The sequence below is a fragment of the Heterocephalus glaber genome, unplaced genomic scaffold, assembly GCF_053883595.1.
Source record: "Heterocephalus glaber isolate CG9 unplaced genomic scaffold, H.glaber_assembly_v1.0 deba00000621, whole genome shotgun sequence".
Taxonomy (NCBI): domain Eukaryota; kingdom Metazoa; phylum Chordata; class Mammalia; order Rodentia; family Bathyergidae; genus Heterocephalus; species Heterocephalus glaber.
Genome location: NW_028258153.1, coordinates 33,508,036 through 33,528,122, shown reverse-complemented (window position 1 = coordinate 33,528,122; position 20,087 = coordinate 33,508,036). Strand labels below are relative to the sequence as shown.

Sequence of the window (20,087 nt, the reverse complement as noted above, 5' to 3'; positions counted from 1 at the left end):
TCCCAGCAGGCCAACCTGTGCTAGAGGCCACGACCTTGAGCTGCTGTACCAGCGGGTTGAGCAGCTTGCCAGCCTTCAGCTTGCCCTTGCTGGTTTTTCTCCGACGGCCAGTGGGGGGCGCCGTGTGGAAGAAGCCCACGTTGGGTGGAAGTGGCTTGCCCAGGCGGCAGTACAGAGCCTCAATCTCCTGCTTCTGCTGGCTCTGTAGCTCTGAGATCTCCTTCAGGTGCCTGGGGAAGGAGAGAGGAGGCAGGGCAAGTGGGCTTCCCCCATAGGTGGGGGCTGGCGGTGGGGAGAAAGGTGACATAGGGTTGGCATCCATCCCTGCATCTCTTTGGGGGCCACTTAGAAAGGCCACATAGGGGCATTAATGGCACTGTCTGGTAATGGCACTGTAAGCCAGGCAGGTGCAAGGCCAAGGGCCTCAGGCACCGGTACACTCAACAACACAGCTGAGCTAAGGGGCTTCATTTGAAGATACTCAGAATTCTCATCGCTACACTATCTTTATGGCCAGGGAGCCCAGGGGACTCCACATGTATCCGTATTCTTGCAATGAAAGCCCTATGCACCAGCACAGGTGAAGAGAAAGTCAGCTGGTGCTTGGAACCCAAGGGTTGCCTCGGTTTATCAGGCTAGACATATGACTTGCCCGGTGCATGGCAGCTGAAGGTGTGGGGAAGGCATCTTGGGTGTTACATAAGCGAGCTGACAAGACAGTACTGGCTGGTGGCCAAGCTGAACACTACCACTGGGTCCACTGCGGTGGGTTTTGGTGAAGATCAGGTGGAACGCAGGAGGATCACTGGGCATGGGCAAGGGTGGACTGGGGGGGGGGGAGTGCTGCTGGGACTCCCTGGAGACTCTAGTCAGAACATATGCCGTCTCCCTCACTGCCCTCTGGCACCGTGCGCTGAGCTTTGGGAGGTCTGACACTACCCCCATGGTACGCAGCCAGCCCAGATGGGGCCACAGCTCCTCAGCTCCTTGCCCTGGTCATTTCCTCCACCTTTTATGCTGGGAAAACAGGTGATTTTCACGGTCATAAGTGAGGAAGCAAGTTCTGACTTTTGCTAATACCAAACAAAAACAGAAAACAAACCATCTTATAACTTCAAAAAAATCCCTAGATTCTGCAGGGTTAAGGGGCAGATTCTTTCCTTCTGTATCTCTAACACCTGCCACATATGTTTGAGAAAGAAAGGCTTTCTTTACCTATTAAAAATAATACATAAAAATAACAAAACACAGAGTGGTTTTCTCCCTACAAACAGCAGGGAATGACAAATCGCTATGTGCTTGGGATCTGCATGGGCAAAGGAGCAGCACTTCCAGAGAGAGGCTGGCTGCTGGTAGTGGTGGTGCTGGGCCAGCAAAGGGGGCCTCTTATTCAGAATCTAAGGTCAGAGCTCTGTGCTGAGGCCTGACATCTGTGTCCCCAGAGTCCCATTGCTGCTGCCCTGCTACCCCTGCACATGTGCTGCCCCAGTGCTCGGGGCCCAGGAGTCTCAGGCGTCTGAAAGCACAGGCTAGGCTGAGCCTTAAGAAGTCCCAGTGCACGTGTCAGAAACCATGCGGCCCTCACACCTGCACACTAACAAGGTGTCCAGGGACTCTTAGGCAAGAGAGGCTTGGGAATAACCGGCTGCCTTCTAGCAGATGCCAGCAGGTCCTCTCAATTTTAGATTGGAGTCCCAATTCTCCCCCATCTCCTCTTAAAAGATTACCCTTTTCCACTGGGCTCCAAGGCCCTCTTGGGAACAACTTCCCCTTCCTGCGTTTCCTCAGTTCCTTCCTTAGAGGTACTTCTTACACTCCCTTCTTCCCTCCTCTTGCCTCCCCCTTCCTGGGTCCTCAGCCATCTCTAAACTCCAGTGACTCTAGGACCCCGCCCCCGGAACCCAGGCCATCTTACTCAGGGTACAAGCTCTCTGCTGGACTCCATTCCTGGATGATCTCGTATCCAATGCTCCCTTTGCACCCTGACTGCTGGCTCCCCAGGGGAAATCCCACTGAGAGGCTGTGCCCAGAAGTCCTCTCCTCTGCCCCAAAGGTTCCCAGCTGGTGCTGGCCTCAGCCCCTCCACTCTCTCGCCTGAATGAAAGCTCTGCTGGGAGGCATGGTCCCTGCTGCCTTCTGAGAGCCCCTGAGTCCAGCAGACTGTCATAACCCCCTGCCTTCCTGCCTCCCCCAGGTTACAGCTCATCTCCTTCTGGACCTGCTGAACTCTTGTGGTTCTCAAAGCCCAAAGACAAGGCTTCTCTCACCCATATCTTTTATTTCTGAGCCCAGTTATACAGCGTGGGCAAATAGGCTGTTCCACAGGCATTGTGGAGTCCCGTCAGGCACACCCCAGACATGTACTGTTAGGCCGCCTTCCTGCCCCAAAGGACATCTCTAGGTAGCAGCAACCCCAACTATGGAGAAGAGAGGCAGAGGCATAGTAAGGTAGAGACATAAAGAGAGAAGAGACAGAGAGTGAGGGGGTAGGGAAGGCATGTGTCTCGGACAACCTGCAGTGTCCTCCCTGAGGGCGACAGAGGAAGAATTCTGGCTGTTAAGGGAGGAGCGGCCCTCAGAAAAGAAAGAAAAAAGCAGCCTCCAGAGACAGCTGGCCCACCATGGAGGACGCCCTGACTGGGGACTTCTGCACATGGCCACAGGATGGGTCTGTGTGCGCCGTGTCACCTGGACCAGCTGCTGTGAGCAGACCTTAACCTCCACCCCAACGCTCCCCATGGCCCAGCCTGACCAGTGAGCCCCCAACATACTTCTCCCGCAGACTGCGTAGCTCCTTCTTGATGTCAGCGTCCTCAAACTCCGAGTCATTGTCGCTGCTGATGTAGGATGACTGAGAGTGGAAGGAGGTGACGCTGATGGTGGGGACCTTCACACTTGCCCTGCTGGGTGTCTCAGGGTCCAGGGATCCGGCCCTGGAGGACCTGTGCAGGAAGGCGGTGGCCTTCTTCACCAAGTCACTGGCCACAGCACCAGCACTGGGCAGGGAGGACTGCTTCTGCACCGGGGGCCTCCTCCTCAGGCACTCGTCCCCAGAGTCACTGGATGCAGGCTCGCCCACACCGACCTCGATGGAGGAGGCCGTCTGCACCCGCCGCACAGCCAGCTTCACATCAGGGGTGGAGGGGAGCTCATCCAGGTAGACGTCAGGCGGGGCAGAGTACCTCAGGCTGTGGGGGGAGGCCAGCGTCCACTCATCCTGTGAGCTCACCACTGAGAAGCGGCCCACGGTCTTGGCTGGTGAGCTGCCCTCCTGCTGCCCTGGCCGCTTCCGGGAGGACCCCGAGGTCCGAGTGCCATGTGTCTGGGGGCAGCTGAGTTGGCCACCTTCTGTGACTATCCCCAGGTGGCTCTGTGTGGGCTCTTCTGAGGCTTCCCTGGGGACCCTGCCCTTCTGGCCTGTGGGCTGTATGCATGCAGGGCTTGCAGAAGCAGGAACAGCCTTTGGAAACAAGCAGAAAAGAAGAGATTCCGTGAGAACACCAGCTGAAAGCAAACCCCACCAACTGGCCAAGTGGCATGGCAAAAGCATCACTTACCTTGGGGGCACTGGGTGGTGCAGGCGGGTCTGAGGCCACCTGTCCATCACTGTCACAGCCCAGTGTGTTGCTGGAAGACGACTCTGCTGTGGGAACACCAGCAATGTCATGGGGCTGGTGGACAAGGAAGAGACCCACCCTGGGTAGGGAAAGGGAGCTGGCAATCAAAGGGGCTACTGTGTTTTTAAAACCCCAAATACCCATCGATGCCCTAGCCCTGGGCATTCAGTGCATGTCACTTCATGGAAGATACCTACAAACCTGGGGGACAGCAGAGGCATGAGCTGGAGCCCACTCAGGCAGCCAGGCCCCTGGAAACCAGTGGTGACACCCCGTTTCTTCAGGTGAATTTTGACTCTAAGAGGGACTCATGGGGCAGAAGGTGGGGCTCATTTCCAACCCTGCTCCTGTGGTGTCTAGGGAGTGCGCACTGCACCTGCAGCTGTCCCTGTTCTCCATCTACAGAATGGGGGGACGGGGAGGTCACAATGCTTCTGGCCAGCTCTCCTGGGATCATCCTGAATAGCCAATGACAGAAGCCCAGCAAGCTGATACCCCATAGAGCAAAAGAAACTCATGTACAAGCTGGGTTAGGGTTAGGATGTCAAATTCCTGGGACAACAACCTGTCCAGTCTCTGACAAGTGTCCCAAAACTGTAGACAACACTTGACTCTTTTCCTCACACCCCTGTGGGGGGCATCATCCAACCCATTTCTGCATACATCGAGGGACATGAGACTCACTATGAACTGTACTCCCTCTATTTCTAGACAGCTCTGACTGGTAGAAAAACTCATTTGTTCTGATCTGAGTCTCTCTTGGAGCTTCCCCATGAGTTCTGCACCAGGGAAGATTTCAGATTTTGGAATGCAAATTACACTGCCTGAAGGTTACAAAAGTTCAGTCTCTTCATTTTTCTACAGGGCTGAGGGATAGCTCTCACAGTGGGAAGTCAGCAGGCATAAGGTGACAGGGTAGCTGGTGGGTGGCAGGATCAGGCCTCTCCTGCTTCTGCCCTGACCCCTACCTTCCCTAGGTTATATACTGCTAGCTCCTCACGTGCACAACTTCAGAGCCCCACCGTAGGCCACCCCTGCCCCTCATAACCCTTGGCATCTGGAAATGCATGCAGTCATCCTGTGGAGTTGCAGGAAGAAGCCAGTCCGCTCTTTTTCCTGCATGGGCGCAGCCGGGAACTGTGGGATCCCACCTATTGCTGATACAACCCAGGTCTCTATTTCCAGGCTCCACTGGATACTGAATCTTATCTTGCCCAGGACCCAAGAACTCCCAGGCTAGAAAGGGCCCTGATGCCTTAGAGGGTGAGCAAGCTCCCTTAGGATAGAGACTCAGGCCATCAGATAAGGAAAGAACTGAAGCAGGAGTCTATACAGAGGTGCACTGCAGCTGGAGCCAGAGTCAGGGGTGATCCCTGTCAGGGGACCACCCGGCCTTTGCCGCTTCCAGGAGCTCCCAAGCCCTATCCCTATCCCCTCCTCTAGCCAAAATAACCACAAGTGTTCTGTGGGCATCAGGAACCTTGTTGAAGAAACCCGAGGGCCAGGGATACCCACTGTGTTTGCATGCTCAGGCGTCAGGGACCTTGGGGGTGGGAGACACAGTCCCTACAGTGTCCTAGCATGTTCCCAGCTGGCCTTCTGTGGAGTATGAGCATGTTGTTCCCTCTAGAACTGTCTCAGGGCCTCTGTTGTGTCTGAGCCCTCCCTAGGCACTCGATCCTTTCATCGTGAAGGGACCCTCCTGCACCTGAAAGCATCAAGGTGACAGTACAGAGGCTGGAGGCTCCTGGAGCGCGCAGGGCCTGTGTGACCTCAAGCTCGTTACCTGTCATTGGAGAAGAGGCACCCTGCTCCTGCTCCTGCTCCACTGGGCCCCATCCTGCAGGGGTTGTCTCTGATTTTTCCAACTGCAAGAGAAACAGGATGCAGTGCCATGAGAGCTCTCATCAACATGTCCACAGCTTCACTACAGATGTGCTTCCCCTATGGCAGCACCCATCTCCTTAGACAGACAGCTGGGCTGGGCTCAGGCAGTGTATGCAGGACCTTGAGCAGAGACCACTTATTGCACAGGTGGGTCACTAAACAGGCTGAATGTGGGACAAGGGTGGTCCTGCATAGCTGGGATGCCTGTCCACCCCAACAGTGCCCCATCCTGGAAACATCCTCTTGGGTGAATCTAGCTACTCACTGAGGGCTGGGGTGGCCGGGTGAGATCTGCCCCCAAGGCTTCCCTGTGGGGTCCATCTCCTCTTGGGGGTTCCAAGGAGAAGTCTCTGTCGCCTGCCTCCACAGGGGTCCCGGCTGAGGCTGAGGAGGTAGGCACGTGCTCCTGGTACAGCAGAGTCCGAAGCTTCTCATCCAGGCTCTTGATGGTGTTGTCCACGAAGCCCACCCTAGGGGGCGGCCCTTCTCCATCTGACTCCAGGGCCAACGGCGGTGGGGGGGTGGTAGCAGGCCCCAGTGGGGGGCTGGGGAGCTGGGGGACAGCCAGGCCAATGGCCCCCACTGCGGTGGGGAGTGGAGGTGGTGGCTGACCCACAGCAGGCTGCAGGGGCCCACCGGGGGGGCAGGGCCCTGGCACCACAGCAGGCAGTGGCTCCCCTGGAGTACTGATCTCCCTGTTTGAGGAGGGCTCCCCTAAACCTGTGGGACAACTGGAGACCTTTGGAGGCAAGGTGGAAGGTCCTTGGCCTGTGCTGAGGGGCTGTGTGGCATGCTGGGTATCATGAGTTTCGGCCAGTGGCTGGGTAGTTTCATGCTCACTGGCTGGCCCCTGAGAGGTCCCTGGACCCTCTGCCTGGATGGCAGTCCCTGCTGCTGGCTCTGGCACAGTGCTGGCTGGTGCTGCTGCATCTTGGGGCACCACAGTTACGGGAGATGAGGGTGGTGCCAAAGGGGCTGGTGTCCCACCCGGAGGGTCACTGGGGTCTGCCTGGCTCAGGAGCTGCTGGCCAGCTGGGAAGCTGGGTTGTTCCTTTAAAAACTGGTCTGTGTAAAGTGCTGGGTCTAGAAGAAATAGGAAAAATGCCTCAGTACCCACCCACTCTGGTACTATTCACTGTTCCTTCCCTGTCCACAGAAGTGCCCTCCTTACACATCCTAGCTGGGGCCCCTGCAAGCTGGTCCCTGCCCGCCTGGCTGCTGCCTTCCTGGGATGCTCTCCGTGGACTTCTCACCTCCTGGGCTCAGCCCCAGTCATCACCCCCACACATCTTTCTGTGGCCCACGACTGTCAGCTGCATTCTCTTTTTGTTCATCTGTGTGTCCAGACCCTCCCTGCTAGGTGATCTCCATCAGATACGGCTCTTGCCATCTTGCACTGGCCTATTCAAAAAACTTCTCAATGTGCTCATGAAGTTAAGTAAGGTGTTTTCCAAACCCACTCAGCCTCAGGGCCCATCTTTCCTTCCTTTAAAACAGCTAACCCTTTGTCTTTGTAACACATGACTGGAAAGTGCACAATATGGTAACTACAGGTACCGTGTTGTTCGCCACATTTCTGGAACTTACCTAGCATACCTGGCAGCCTCCATTCTACTCTCTCTGAATCTATTTTAGACATCTCACATAAGCAGAATCAGGCTGCATTTGACCTTCTGTGACTGGCTTAGTTTGATTAGTATAAGGTCCTCTAGGTTCATCCACACTGTTCCAAATGGCAGGACTTCCTTTCTAATGGGCAGATAATAATCCACTGTATATCTACACATTTTCCGTATTCACTCATTTGTTGGTAGACATTTAGGGTGCTTGCATATTTTGGCTATCGTGAATAATGCGGCAATGAACACGGGAGAGCAGTTATTTCTTCCAGATTCTGCTTTTACATCTTAAGCACATACCCAAAAGGGGAACTGCTAGATCATTTGGTAGTTTTACTATAATTTTTGAGGCACCTCCACGATGTTTTCCATAATGGCTGTACTAAGTTCCCTTGCCACCAACTGTGTACAGGGCTCTCCTTTCTCCACATTCTTTCCAATTCTTTCTCACTCTGTCTCTCTCCCTCCCTCCCTCCCTCCCTACACACACACATGCACCATACTAACAGCTCTCTGATAGTATCTCACTGTGGTTTTGACTTGTATTTCCTTGATAGTTAACTAAATTGAGCAACTTTTCATATGTTAACTGGCCATCTGGATAACTTTTTTAATGACATACATGTCCAAGTTTCTTATTTTTTTATTGATTTTTCATCCTTTTGATCTGTACCATTCTTTATGTGTGCTGAATAAGAATGTTTATTTAATGCGCTGGTTTTTCCTGGCTTTTGCATTTCCACAAATATCAAATGGTCAGCTTGCTGATGCCCATTTCAAAAGGTTCACATTTTAACTAGGATCACATGGAATCTATGGATCCATTAGGGAGAAGTAAAGTGTTTATAATGTTGAAACTTCCACTGCATGAACATAGTATAAATGTTTCTGGGCTCCAAGTTCTCAGATTACAGGCATGTGCCACAACGCCCAGCCGTAGAACAGCTTTTTAAAATTTATTTTTCGGGTTCCACTGCTCCCAGCCAAGAGGGAGGGGGTTTCCAGCCGCCATCCAACCACTCCTAGCCCAGAAGTAGGGGCTTCCAGGCCACAGTCCCACCACTCCCAGCACAGAGGAGGTGAGCAGTGCAGGCGCCAATAGTATCCCCACCCCACCCCGGTCAAAATGAGAAGACGCGTAAACAAGTCTCAGAGCCAGACTTCCAGATCACCTACAGCAACCCCAAAGGGAAATGAGATGGAACACTGTGATACTCAACCACCTGGACCCACTGAACTGGCAACAAAAGGGGATCTGGAAAAAATGAAATCAGAAATAATTTCTCACATAACAGCAGATATTGTGCACATAGTACAAGACATGATTAATAAATCTAGAGAGAGGGGAGGGCTAGGAATGGGAAAAAATAAGAACCAAGATGCATCATGTAAAGGTACAAGTTCCCAATGAGAAATGTAAATGTGTTCTACACCTAAAATGTACCAATAAAAGAATTTAAGTAATAAAAAAATAAATAAATCTAGAGAGGACACAGATTAAAAAACTGAGGAACTGAGGAACATGATGGAATCCCAACATAGGAAACAAATGGAATCCATAAAACAGATACAAACAGATTTCCAGGAGATTAAAAACTCCATTGAAAGTCTACACAGCAGAATGAGCCAATGTGGGGACAGAATCTCAGATATAGAAGATAAGATTGCAATTAGAGGCCAGGGATTTAGCTCAGTGGTTTCACTGCCTGCTGTGCAAGCACAAGGACCCGAGTTCAATCCCCGGTACCAAAAAAAAAAAGAAGATTGCAATTAGTGACCAGGAAAAGAAAAATTGATTCAAAATTGTATGGGACCACAAGAAATCAATCCAGCAGGTGCTAGACGATGTAAAGAAGAATAACATAAGACTGACTGGAGTCAACAAAGAAACAGGAGAGAGTGCAGATGACACAAAAAAAACTGTTCACAGAAGTAAAGCCAGAAAACTTCCCAAGCAGGGAAAAAGAACTTGACATACAGATAAGTGAGGCATATAGGACTCCAACTAGCCTTGATCAAAAAATTCTACACATAGGCACGTAATTGCTAAGATTCCAGAAACTCAACAGAAGAACAAAGTTCTTGGGCCGGGGATTTAGCCCAGTGGTTCCGTTGCCTGCCTCGCAAGTGCAAGGATGCAAGTTTGATCCCCGGTACCAAAAAAAAAAAAAAGAAGAAGAACAAAGTTCTACAAGGAGTTAGAGAAAAGAAACAAATCACATACAAAGGGAAGCCCATCAGAATCACAGCAGAATTCTCAATGCAAACCCTCACGGCAAGAAGAGCTTGGAGTGACATATTCCAAGCCCTAAAAGAAAACAGCCTCCAACCCAGATTGATGTACCCTGCAAAACTATCTTTCAAAATTGATGGAGAAACAAGATACTTTCATGACAAAGAGCACCTTAGGAACATCATGAATACCAAACCAGCACTCCAAAAAATTTTAGATACTATCCCAGGAACAGACAATGAAGATCACAACCCCAGTAAGCACAGCAGAATGAATCCATTGGGCGCAACAAGAAATTAAATGTAAAGGGAGAGAACCCAACAAAAAGGAAAAAGTCATGACAATGGTAAGTCAATACATATCAGTTATAACCATCAATGTTGATGGTCTCGATTCACCAATCAAAAGAAATAGATGGGCAGAATGGGTCAAGAAGTGAGATCCAACAAAATGCTGCATACAAGAAACACACTTAATTCAAAAAGAAACTCATAGATTGAAAGTTAAAGGGTGGAAAACAATACTCCATGTGATGGGAACACGAAAAAAAGCAGAAGTAGCTATCCTCTTTGCAGATCAAGTAGATTTCAAACCAACACTGATTAAGAGAGACAAAGAAGGACTCTGCATCCTTGTAAAGGGAACAATCCAACAGGAAGAGATGACAACCATAAACATATATGCACCAAGCACTAGTGCACCCAACTATATAAAACAAATACTAATGGACATGCAAAGTCATATATGCACTAATACAATAGTAGTGGGGGACCTCAATACCCCACTGACACAAATAGACAGATCAACTAGACAAAAAATAAGCAATGAAATACTAGAACTCAAACTCTTGAACAAATGAACTTAACAGATGTTTACAGAGTGTTCCACCCCACAAAATCAGAATACACATTCTTTTCAGCTGCACACGGGTCATTCTCCAAAACTCCTTCATAGAACATGTTTAAGTAAGTGCAAAGTAAGTGCAAAGGAATTGAAGTTATCCCCTGTGTATTATCAGACCATGGTGCAATAAAATTGGAGATCAATAGCAAAAGAAACAGCAAAAATTTCATAAACACATGGAAATTGAACAACACACTTCTGATTAACCAATGGGTGACAGAGGAAATTAAAAAAGAAATCAGACAGTTCCTTCAATTAAATGACAAAGACAATACAACATATTGGAATCTATGGGACACAATGAAAGCAGTCTTACGAGGGAAATTCATAGCAGTGAATATACATATTAGAAAAACAGAGTGAGCCCAATTAAACAACCTGATGCTGAACCTCCTTCTAGAAAAACAAGAGCAGGACAAACCCAAAGCTCATACAATGGAGGAAATTGTAAAGATCAGAGGAGAAATCAATTCAATGGAGACTAAGAGAATGATACAAAAAAATCAATGAGGCCAAGAGTTGGTTCTTTGAAAGAATAAACAAAATTGACAAACCATTAGCCAACTTTATCAGAAAAAGGAAAGAAAAGGCCCAAATCCATCCAATTAGGAATGAAAGGGGTGAAATTACAACAGACCCAGCAGAAATCCAAAGGATCATCAATACCTGCTTCAAGAACCTATATACCAATCAGATGGAAAACAAGAAGGAACGTACAGAACGTACGTATGAATTACCCAAGTTGAACGAAGAAGACCTAAACATTCTAAACAACCCAATATCAATCAATGAAATTGAAAACATAGTTAAAAACTTACCAACTAAGAAAAGCCCGGGTCCTGATGGCTTCACTGCTGAATTCTACAAGATATTTAGAGAGGAACTACTGCCACTACTGTTTAAACTCTTCAATGAAATTGAAAGGGAAGCAGTACTCCTGAATACATTCCTGGAAGCAAGCATCACCTTGATCCCCAAAGCAGAGAAAGACCCAACTGAAAAAGAGAACTATAGGCCAATCTCACTAATGAACATAGATGCAAATCTTTAATAAGATACTTGCAAATAGAATGCAGTAGACCATCAAGAAGATCATACACCCTGAGCAAGTGGGATTCATCCCAGGGTTGTAGGGATGGTTCAACGTATACAAATAAATCAATGTCATACACTATATCAATAGAGCCAAGGAAGAAAACCATATGATCATCTCAACAGATGCAGAGAAACCATTTGACAGAATCCAACAAGCATTCATGATAAAAAAAAAACCCTACAAAATATTGGAATAGACAGTTTCTACACCTCAATCTGATAAATGTCATCTATGAAAAGCCAACAGCCAATATCACACCAAATGGTCAAAAACTGAAATCCTTCACACTAAAATCAGGAACAAGACAAGGATGTCCACTATCACCACTCTTGTTCAATATAGTTTTGGAAACATTAGCCACGGCATTTAGACAAGAGAAAGAAATAAAAGGAATAAAGATAGGAAATGAAGAATTCAAATTGTCATTTTTTGCAGATGACATGATACTCTATATATACCCAAAGAACTCCACCAAAAGTCTTCTAGACTTAATAACCAAATTCAGTAGAGTAGCTGGATACAAGGTCAACACACAAAAATCAATAGCTTTCTTCCACATGAACAACAGACTCACTGAGAGAGAAAAGGGGCAAACAATTCCTTTCACAATAGCATCCAAAAAACTGAAATACCTAGGAATTAACCTAATGAAAGAAATCAAAGACCTCGTCTCTGAAAACTATAGCACTCTGAAAAGAGAGATTGAAGATGATATCAGAAAATGGAAAGACATCCTTTGTTCCTGGGTAGGAAGGATCAATATAGTGGAAATGGCCATACTTCCAAAACTGCCATAGAGATTCAATGCAATCCCAATTGAAATCCCAGTAGCATACTTCAAGGACCTCGAGAAAACAATCCAAAAATTCATCTGGAACAAGAAGAAACCCAGAATAGCAAAAGCAATTCTAGGCAACAGAGACATGGCAGGGGGTATCACAATCCCCAATTTGAAACTATACTACAAAGCTACTGTGATAAAAACAGCATGGTGCTGGCAAAGAAACAGACCTGAGGACCAGTGGAACAGATTAGAAGATGCAGAAACAACTCCAGACACACTCAGCCACCTCATCTTCAACAAAGGAGCCAAACACCCTCACTGGAGGAAAGATAGCCTCTCTAATAAATGGTGCTGGAAAAATTGGGTTTCAACTTGCCAAAGATTAAAACTAGACCTGTATCTCTCACCATGCACTAAGCTAAAATTGAAATGGATTAAAGATCTAAATTTTAAAATAGAAACGCTGAATTGGCTGGAACAGAGGTTAGATAGAACTCTTGAAGACATTGGTGTGGGAAAAGATTTTATGAACAAAACCTCAGTTCCTCTTGAACTAGCACAAACAATCAACCAGTGGGATCTCTTCTTATTAAAAAGCTTCTGCACAACAAGAGAAACCACCAACAGTGTGAAGAGACAACCCACAATGTGGGAAAAAATCTTCACCAGCTGTTCCTCAAAGGTCTACTAATCTAGAATTATAAAGAACTTAAAAAAATCAGACCTCCCAAAGTTAAAGACCCAATCCAAAAATGGGCATCTGAAATGAACAGACATTTCTCAGACAAAGAAGTAGAAATAGCAAATAAATATATGAAAAAATGTTCAACATCACTGGTTATTCAAGAGATACAAATGAAAACAACACTGAGATTCCACCTCACTTCAGAAAGAATGGCTGCTATTATGAAATCAACCAATAACAAATGTTGGCAGGGCTGTGGGGAAAGAGGAACCCTGCTCCACTGCTGGTGGGAGTGTAGACTGGTGCAAGCACTGTGGAAATCAGTACGGAGATACCTCAAAGAACTAGGACTGGAAGTCCCATTTGACCCAGTTATTTCCCTGCTGGGGATCTTCCCCAAAGATCTAAAAGAATCATACCACAGTGATATAGTACCCATGTTCATAGCAGCACAATTTGTAATAGCTAAAACTTGGAAGCAGCCCAAATGCCCATCAACTGGAGACTGGATAAAGAAAATGTGGGGTTTTTAAAAATAAAATGGAGTACTACTGAGCCATAAAAAATGAGAAATTAGAGACATTTATAGCTAAATGGATGTACATTGAGGCCATACTCTTAAGTGAAATAAACAAGACACATGTGTAAATACCGAATAGTTTCTCTAGTGTGAGAAACTGGACGTGTAAATGAGGACTAAAAGGTATAATAATGTGAAATAGGAAGAAAAGGGGCAAAGGGGAAGGGGAAGTAGGAGGGGTAGGGGAAAGGAAAGAAGGGAATAGAATATGAGAAAATGACAAAATGCAAACAAAGGCTTTGTAAATAGGGAGGGACGGAGGGGTTGAAGGAAGGGGAGGGGAAGGGGGAAAAATAAGAACCAAGAGAGATTATGTAAAGGTTCAAATTTCCAATGATGAATGTCATTATATTGTATACCTAAAATGTACCAATAAAATAATATTTAAAAATAAATAAATAAATCTTTCTGGGCCCCACTTCACTCCCAGCTGTCTTGCTTTGTGATACTGGGAATTGAATCTAGGGTCTTCACATTGATGTACATCCCCAGCCATTCTTTTTAAATTTTTTAATTTTGAGACAGGGTGTCACTAAGTCACTAAATTGCCCAGGATGGGCTCAAACTTACAACCCTGCAGCTTCAGCCTCCCAGAGTGTTGGGATTACAAATTACATGACCAAGCCCAGTTCCGCCTATCTCTTTTTACAACTCTCTCAATGGTTTCCAGTTTTTAGTATAGAGGTCTTACATATTTTTTTAAAAATTCACCTCTAGTATCTAGTTTTGTTTATGTTAATAGAAATGGAACTTTTCAAAGTATTTTATCACTTATTGACATTAGAGGTAAAAACAAAATTACATTGCTACCGAAAAGCAATAATTTCTACTTCAAAATGAGAAGTTTGGTTTTTTTTGTACTGGGGATCAAACTCGGGTCCTTGCGCTTGCGCAGCAGGCAGTGAAACCACTGAGCTAAATCCCCGGCTAAAATGAGAAGTTTTAACAAATGTTTTCCTTGAAAGAAATGCAATTAAGCCCAATAATTGTATAGCTAGGGCTTCTAGATAGTAAACTGGTTCTGTCCAAGTTTTTAATAAAAAGTAGTCATATTAAAAAGAACCCCATCCAGACATGTTGATGCATGTCTACAATCCCAGCACTTGGGAGGCTGTGAACTCAAGGCCAACCTGGATTACACAGCAAGACCCAGTCTCACAGGATGGATGGATAGACAGATAGATAGATAGATAGACAGACAGACAGACAGACAGACAGACAGACAGACAGACAGGCAGGCAGGCAGGCAGACAGACAGGCAGAGAGAACATCACTCCACATCAGGGATATGGAGTTACACTGAGTCGCAGGACAGTCTCCATCTCTGTGTGGCTGTTTATATGCACGTGTATGTACTTATTCCCATTGGCAGAGTGACCCATATGGAGAAGATAATACAAAGAAGCCTACATCAAGTTGGTATCAACGCAAATGAGCAATCATTTATTTTGAAAACCTTCTGAGATGAATTGCATTTTCTTTAAATGAAAAATAAAGCTATTGTGCCAAGGACAGGACACCTCCTTATACACTTCAAATAAGTGATCAGAACCCCGGCTCTTGAAGCTGGCTGCAGACTGGAATCAACTGGAAGGGTTCAAAATAGGCCGATACCGGGTCCTAGCTCCAGAAATCCAGATGTAACTGTGTAAGGCAGGGCCCGGGCTTCTGCAACGCCCTCACCTTTCTGCCTGCTTCCTTTTCCCTTTTACCGTCCTTCTGTCTTCTCTGCCACCCCAACACTGTATATATCTAGGCCTTAGCATTGAATAGAAATGGTGATAATTTTTATCTTGTGCCCTGTCTCAAAATGAGGCATTGGACTTTTTTTTTTTTTTTTTTTGGTACCAGGGATCGAACTCGGGTCCTTCTGCTTGTGAGGCAGGTGGCAGAACCACTGAGCTAAATCCCCAGCCAGGCATTCGACATTTTAAAGAATACTTGCTGTTTTTCTTTTAACAAATACACTTCTCAACTGAGATAATCATGCTTCACCTTTAACAGATTCACATTATTTATTCAAATGAAGTTAAACGAAATGTGTATTCTGACATCAATGTAACTTAGTCACATTTTTTCAGGGAATGCCGGATTAAATTTGCTATTTTGTAAAACTAAGTGATTAAAAGCCTTTTATGTATATAATAAAACTGCTAATTCTGTTATCTAAATCTTCTATTTCTTATTGTCTTATTTTAAAAGGTGAAATCTCCCAGAATGACTGTAAAATCCTTTGGTTTTGTTCTGTTAATTTTCACTTCATATATTTTGAGTCTCTTGTCAAATATCCACAAATACTGACTTACTATATCTTCCCAGTGAACTGTATCTTTCAACATTACATTTTTGCCTTAAAGTCTATTTTACCTAATATAAAAATATGTACACTAGCCTTTCTACGTTAGTATTTCATGGTCTTTCTTTTCCAATTATTTTATCTGAATTGTTGTTGTTGTTGTTGTTATTGTTACTGTTTTTTTGGTTTTTGGGACAGGGTCTTGCTATGTAATTCAGATTGGCCTTAAACTTTATGTAGCCCAGGCTGGCCTCAAACTCACAGCAATCCTCCTGCCTCAGCGTCCCAAGTACTAGGAAGACAGGAGTGTGCTATCACACCTGGCTCCAATTATTTTACTTTTAACCTTTTGTATTATGTCTTACTTTATTATTTGTTTATTCTGTTTATTCCCTTTACTTTTCACAATCTTTGAGAGCTTGCCTATTTACATTTTCTTCCCCATTAAGTTTGTTGGTGCACTTTAAGTATAAAATACAGTTACATTCATCATTGGGATCTTGTACCATTACATGAATATCTTGGTTCTTATGTTTTTCCCTATTCCCCTGCCCTCCCTTCACCCCCTCCACCCTTCCCTATTTGCAAAGGCTTTGTTTCCATTTTTTTCCTATTCTCGTATTTTTTCTTTTGCCTTTTTTCCTTACCCGTACACCTCCCACTTCCCCTGCTCCTTTAGACCTTTCTTCCTATTACACAATATCAATTATACATTTTTAAAATTACAATATCAATGTCTAGGAGACATTACCACAGATTCTACAGAATTTAAAAGGATATAGAAAGCATATTACAAAAATCGTTTTTGAAATAAATCTGACAACTTCTAAGTACCTTGGAAGACAAATTAATGAAACTAACTCTGGAAGAAATATAAAATTTGAATAGTACCTATTAAAGAAAGTATATTCCTAGCTTGAAAAACCACCTATATGACAACAGCAGGCTCATATACATTTTAACTGATAAATTATATCAAACAATTAAAGCAGAAAGAAGAAGGAACACTTCTCCCCTCATTTTAGGAACTCAACATTGTGCTAATCCTAAAACTGGATAAAGATAATAGAAGAAAAAAGTATGAACATAGCTAGAAATTTGTTTAACAAAACAAACTATTAGAAGTCAGATCTGGCAGGATGTAGAAAGTGGTTTTGTTATAGGGATGGCAGTGTTGGTTCAGCATTGGAAGATCCACCCCCAAAAGTCATCGTTTTAACAGAGGAAAGGAAAAAGCCATAAGATCCTGTCACTAATTGGAGAAAAAGTATTGGACTAAATTCTACAGCTGTTCATGGTAAAAACTATCAGGAGACTAGAAGTAGAACAGAACCTTCTTAACAGATTAAAGACATGTACTCCATACTTCCAGTGAGAACATCTTATATGAACAGAGAAGATACAATGCTTTCTCCTTAAGGTGGGGAACAAGGGCAGATATGCTTACTGTTTATCTGTCAATTAAACGTTGAAACCTAGGCCCCACCAAAATAGTCTGGCAGTAAAATGACACAATTAGGATAGGATTGGCAAGGTAGAAGCAAAATCTTTCTATGTAGATGAAATGATCATCTACAGAGAAAATACAAAGAAATTTCTAGGAGCCCCTAGAACTTGTATTTGGATTTAGAAAACACAAGGTATATATAAAAATTCAGGTCTGTGTATAGTTGCTATAAATGAAGAATTGGATAATGAAATTTAAAGGTAATGTAGGAGTATAAAGGACCTAGAAAAGTTAAAAAACAAAAAACAACAAACAAACAAAAAACAGTGTTGGAAGATGTTTAGTACCTAATTTTATGACTTCTTCTAAAGCTACAGTAATCAAGGCAGTGTTGGTGTAAGGGAAGACATATAGATCATCTGAATAAAGCAGAGAATCTAGAAATAGAACCACACATATATGGTCCACTGAGTTTTGAAAGATTATTTAACATTAGCATTTTATAGAATATAAACTCGATTCAAGAGCCGAGGAAGAGATAGTGTTTTCAGTAAATGGCACTAGAACACCTGGTATCCATATATAAAAAATTAACCTCAACCCTTTTTTTCCATATATGAAAATAACTTGAAGGGATCTATGAACCTAAATATGAAAGACTAAAAGTATAAAACTTTAAGAAGAAATTATAAGGGAAAATGTTTATGAATTTAGGGTAGGCAAGAACTTCCTAGGATACAAAAAACGTGACGTATAAAAGCAAAAAAGTGATAAATGAGATTCCATCAAAATTTAGAACTTTAAATGACATCATTAAAATGAAAAGTAGTCCTTAAACAGACCATATTTACAATGCATATAACCTATGACCAGAATATATAAAGAACTCTTACAGCTCATTAATAGACAACCCAATTAAAAAGTAGATATAAGAAGATGATAAAGAGGCAGTATAGCACAAGGAAAGGTGTGCAACTCTAGAATCAGAAAAATATTAATCAGTACAATAACAAGACTGAATTATACACTCATTAGGGAGATGAAGTTAAAAGTTTTAAAAGCCTTGTCATGACTTTTTCTTTTTGTTGGATTCTCCCCCTTTGGGTTTAATTTGTCATGCCCAAGGGATTCATTCTGCTGGGTTTCCTGGGGTTGTGATCCTCATTGTCTTTTCCTAGGGTATTGACTAAAATTTTTTTGGAGTGCCAGTTTGGTATTCATGAAGTTCCTGAGGTGCTCTTTATCATGAAAGTATCTTATTTCTCCATCAATTTTGAAAGATAGTTTTGCGGGGTACATCAATCTGGGTTGGAGGCTGTTTTCCTTTAGGGCTTGAAATACATCACTCCAAACTCTTCTTGCCTTGAGGGATTGCATTGAGAAGTCTGCTGTGATTCTGATGGGCTTTCCTTTGTAGGTGATTTGTTTCTTCTCTCTCACTGCTTGTAGAATTTTGTTCTTCTGTTGGATTTCTGGAATCCTAATATTATATGCCTATTTGTAGATTTCTTTTGCTCAAGGCCAGCTGGAGTCCTATACGCCTCACTTACCTGTATGTCAAGTTCTTTTCCCTCCTTGGGAAGTTTTCTGCCATCACTTCTGTGAACAGTTTTTTTATGTCATCTGCACTCTCTCCTCTTTCTTCATTGACTCCTATCAGTCTTATGTTATTCTTCTTTGCATCGTCTAGAAGCTGCTGGATTGATTTCTCGTGTTCCCTTACAATTTTAAAGCAATTTTTCTTTTCCTGGTCACTAATTGCAATCTTATGTTCTATATCTGAAATTCTATCCTCACATTGGTTCATTCTGCTGCGCAGACTTTCAGTGGAGTTTTTAATCTCCTGGAAATCTGTTTGCATCTGTTTTATGGATTCCATTTATTTTCTGTGTTAGGATTCCATCATGTCCCTCAGATCCTCTATTTTTTTATCTGTGTCCTCTCTAGATTTATTAATCATGTCTTGCACCATGAGCACAATCTTTGCTGTTATCTGAGTAATTATTTCTGATTTCATTTTTCCCAGATCCTCTTTTGTTGCCAGTTCAGAGTCCAGGTGGTTAAGTATCAGACTGTTCCATCTCATTTCCCTTTGGGGTTGCTGTAGGTGATCCAGAAGTCTGTGTTGAGGCTTGTTTACGTATCTTCTCATTTCCAGGGGGTGGGGGGGTGGTTCTGGCACCCGCGCAGCTCAGCTTCTCTGCCCTAGGAGCGTGGGATGGCGGCAGGGGAGCTTCCTTCCAGGTGCTGGGACCTACTCAGCTTCTCTGCCGTAGGAGCGTGGGATGGTGGCAGGGGAGCTTCCTTCTGGGTGCTGGGACTGGCTCTGCCTATTTACATTTAATTAATGACCCACTTGGGTTAAAACTATCATCTTACTAAGGATTTCTGTGTTCTCCATGTTCAATGTTGCCTTTTCTCTCTTCCCTTGGCTTGATTTTATTTTTAAAATTCCTTCCCCATTCTTCCACCAAAAGTGAGGAAATTATCTATGACTGATTCTCACAGAGGTTATTCCACAGACAACAACATGAATTCTAGATTTGGCTCCTGCCAGACAACACAAGAACACAAGAACCTTGAAGTCTTCTAAGTCCAGCTCCCTCTCCCTGATAAATAGGGAGATATGCACATATTTTCATGCATATTAACATGTCAAAAGTATTTTAAACCTCAAAAGACATTATCTTTTTGTAGCTGACATCCCCTTAGATCTACCCACAGCTTCATAATTCCATTCATTTTATTCATCCCTGCATTGTGATCATCTATCTAGAGTCTAGAAATATTCCACTTGACATTTCTTAAAATGAGATGTGCAGGTGATAAATCTGTGTCTTTATTCCATCCTCATTCTAGCAGAACTTTATCACCAGGATTTGATGCTAGTGCTTTTCTCCTCTGCACTTTGAGAATAGCAGATTCTTGTGTGTAAGTAGG

The 20,087-nt window shown here is 44.3% G+C and overlaps 1 protein-coding gene across 12 annotated transcripts in view; it reads right to left on the bottom strand.

Annotated features, from left to right (window-relative positions):
- Wnk2 (WNK lysine deficient protein kinase 2) overlaps positions 1 to 20,087 on the bottom strand; it is a 127,186-nt gene that overhangs the window by 23,089 nt on the left and 84,010 nt on the right. For 11 of the 12 annotated variants that reach the window (XM_087205937.1, XM_087205938.1, XM_087205939.1 and 8 more), the window contains 5 exons: positions 5,770 to 6,587; positions 5,404 to 5,485; positions 3,558 to 3,643; positions 2,772 to 3,460; positions 16 to 230 (listed from right to left, as the gene is read on the bottom strand). In XM_087205937.1, the coding sequence (XP_087062063.1) occupies positions 16 to 230; positions 2,772 to 3,460; positions 3,558 to 3,643; positions 5,404 to 5,485; positions 5,770 to 6,587 (1,890 nt within the window). The remainder of the gene's footprint in view (positions 1 to 15; positions 231 to 2,771; positions 3,461 to 3,557; positions 3,644 to 5,403; positions 5,486 to 5,769; positions 6,588 to 20,087) is intronic. The other variant, XM_021248528.2, reaches the window with a different exon arrangement.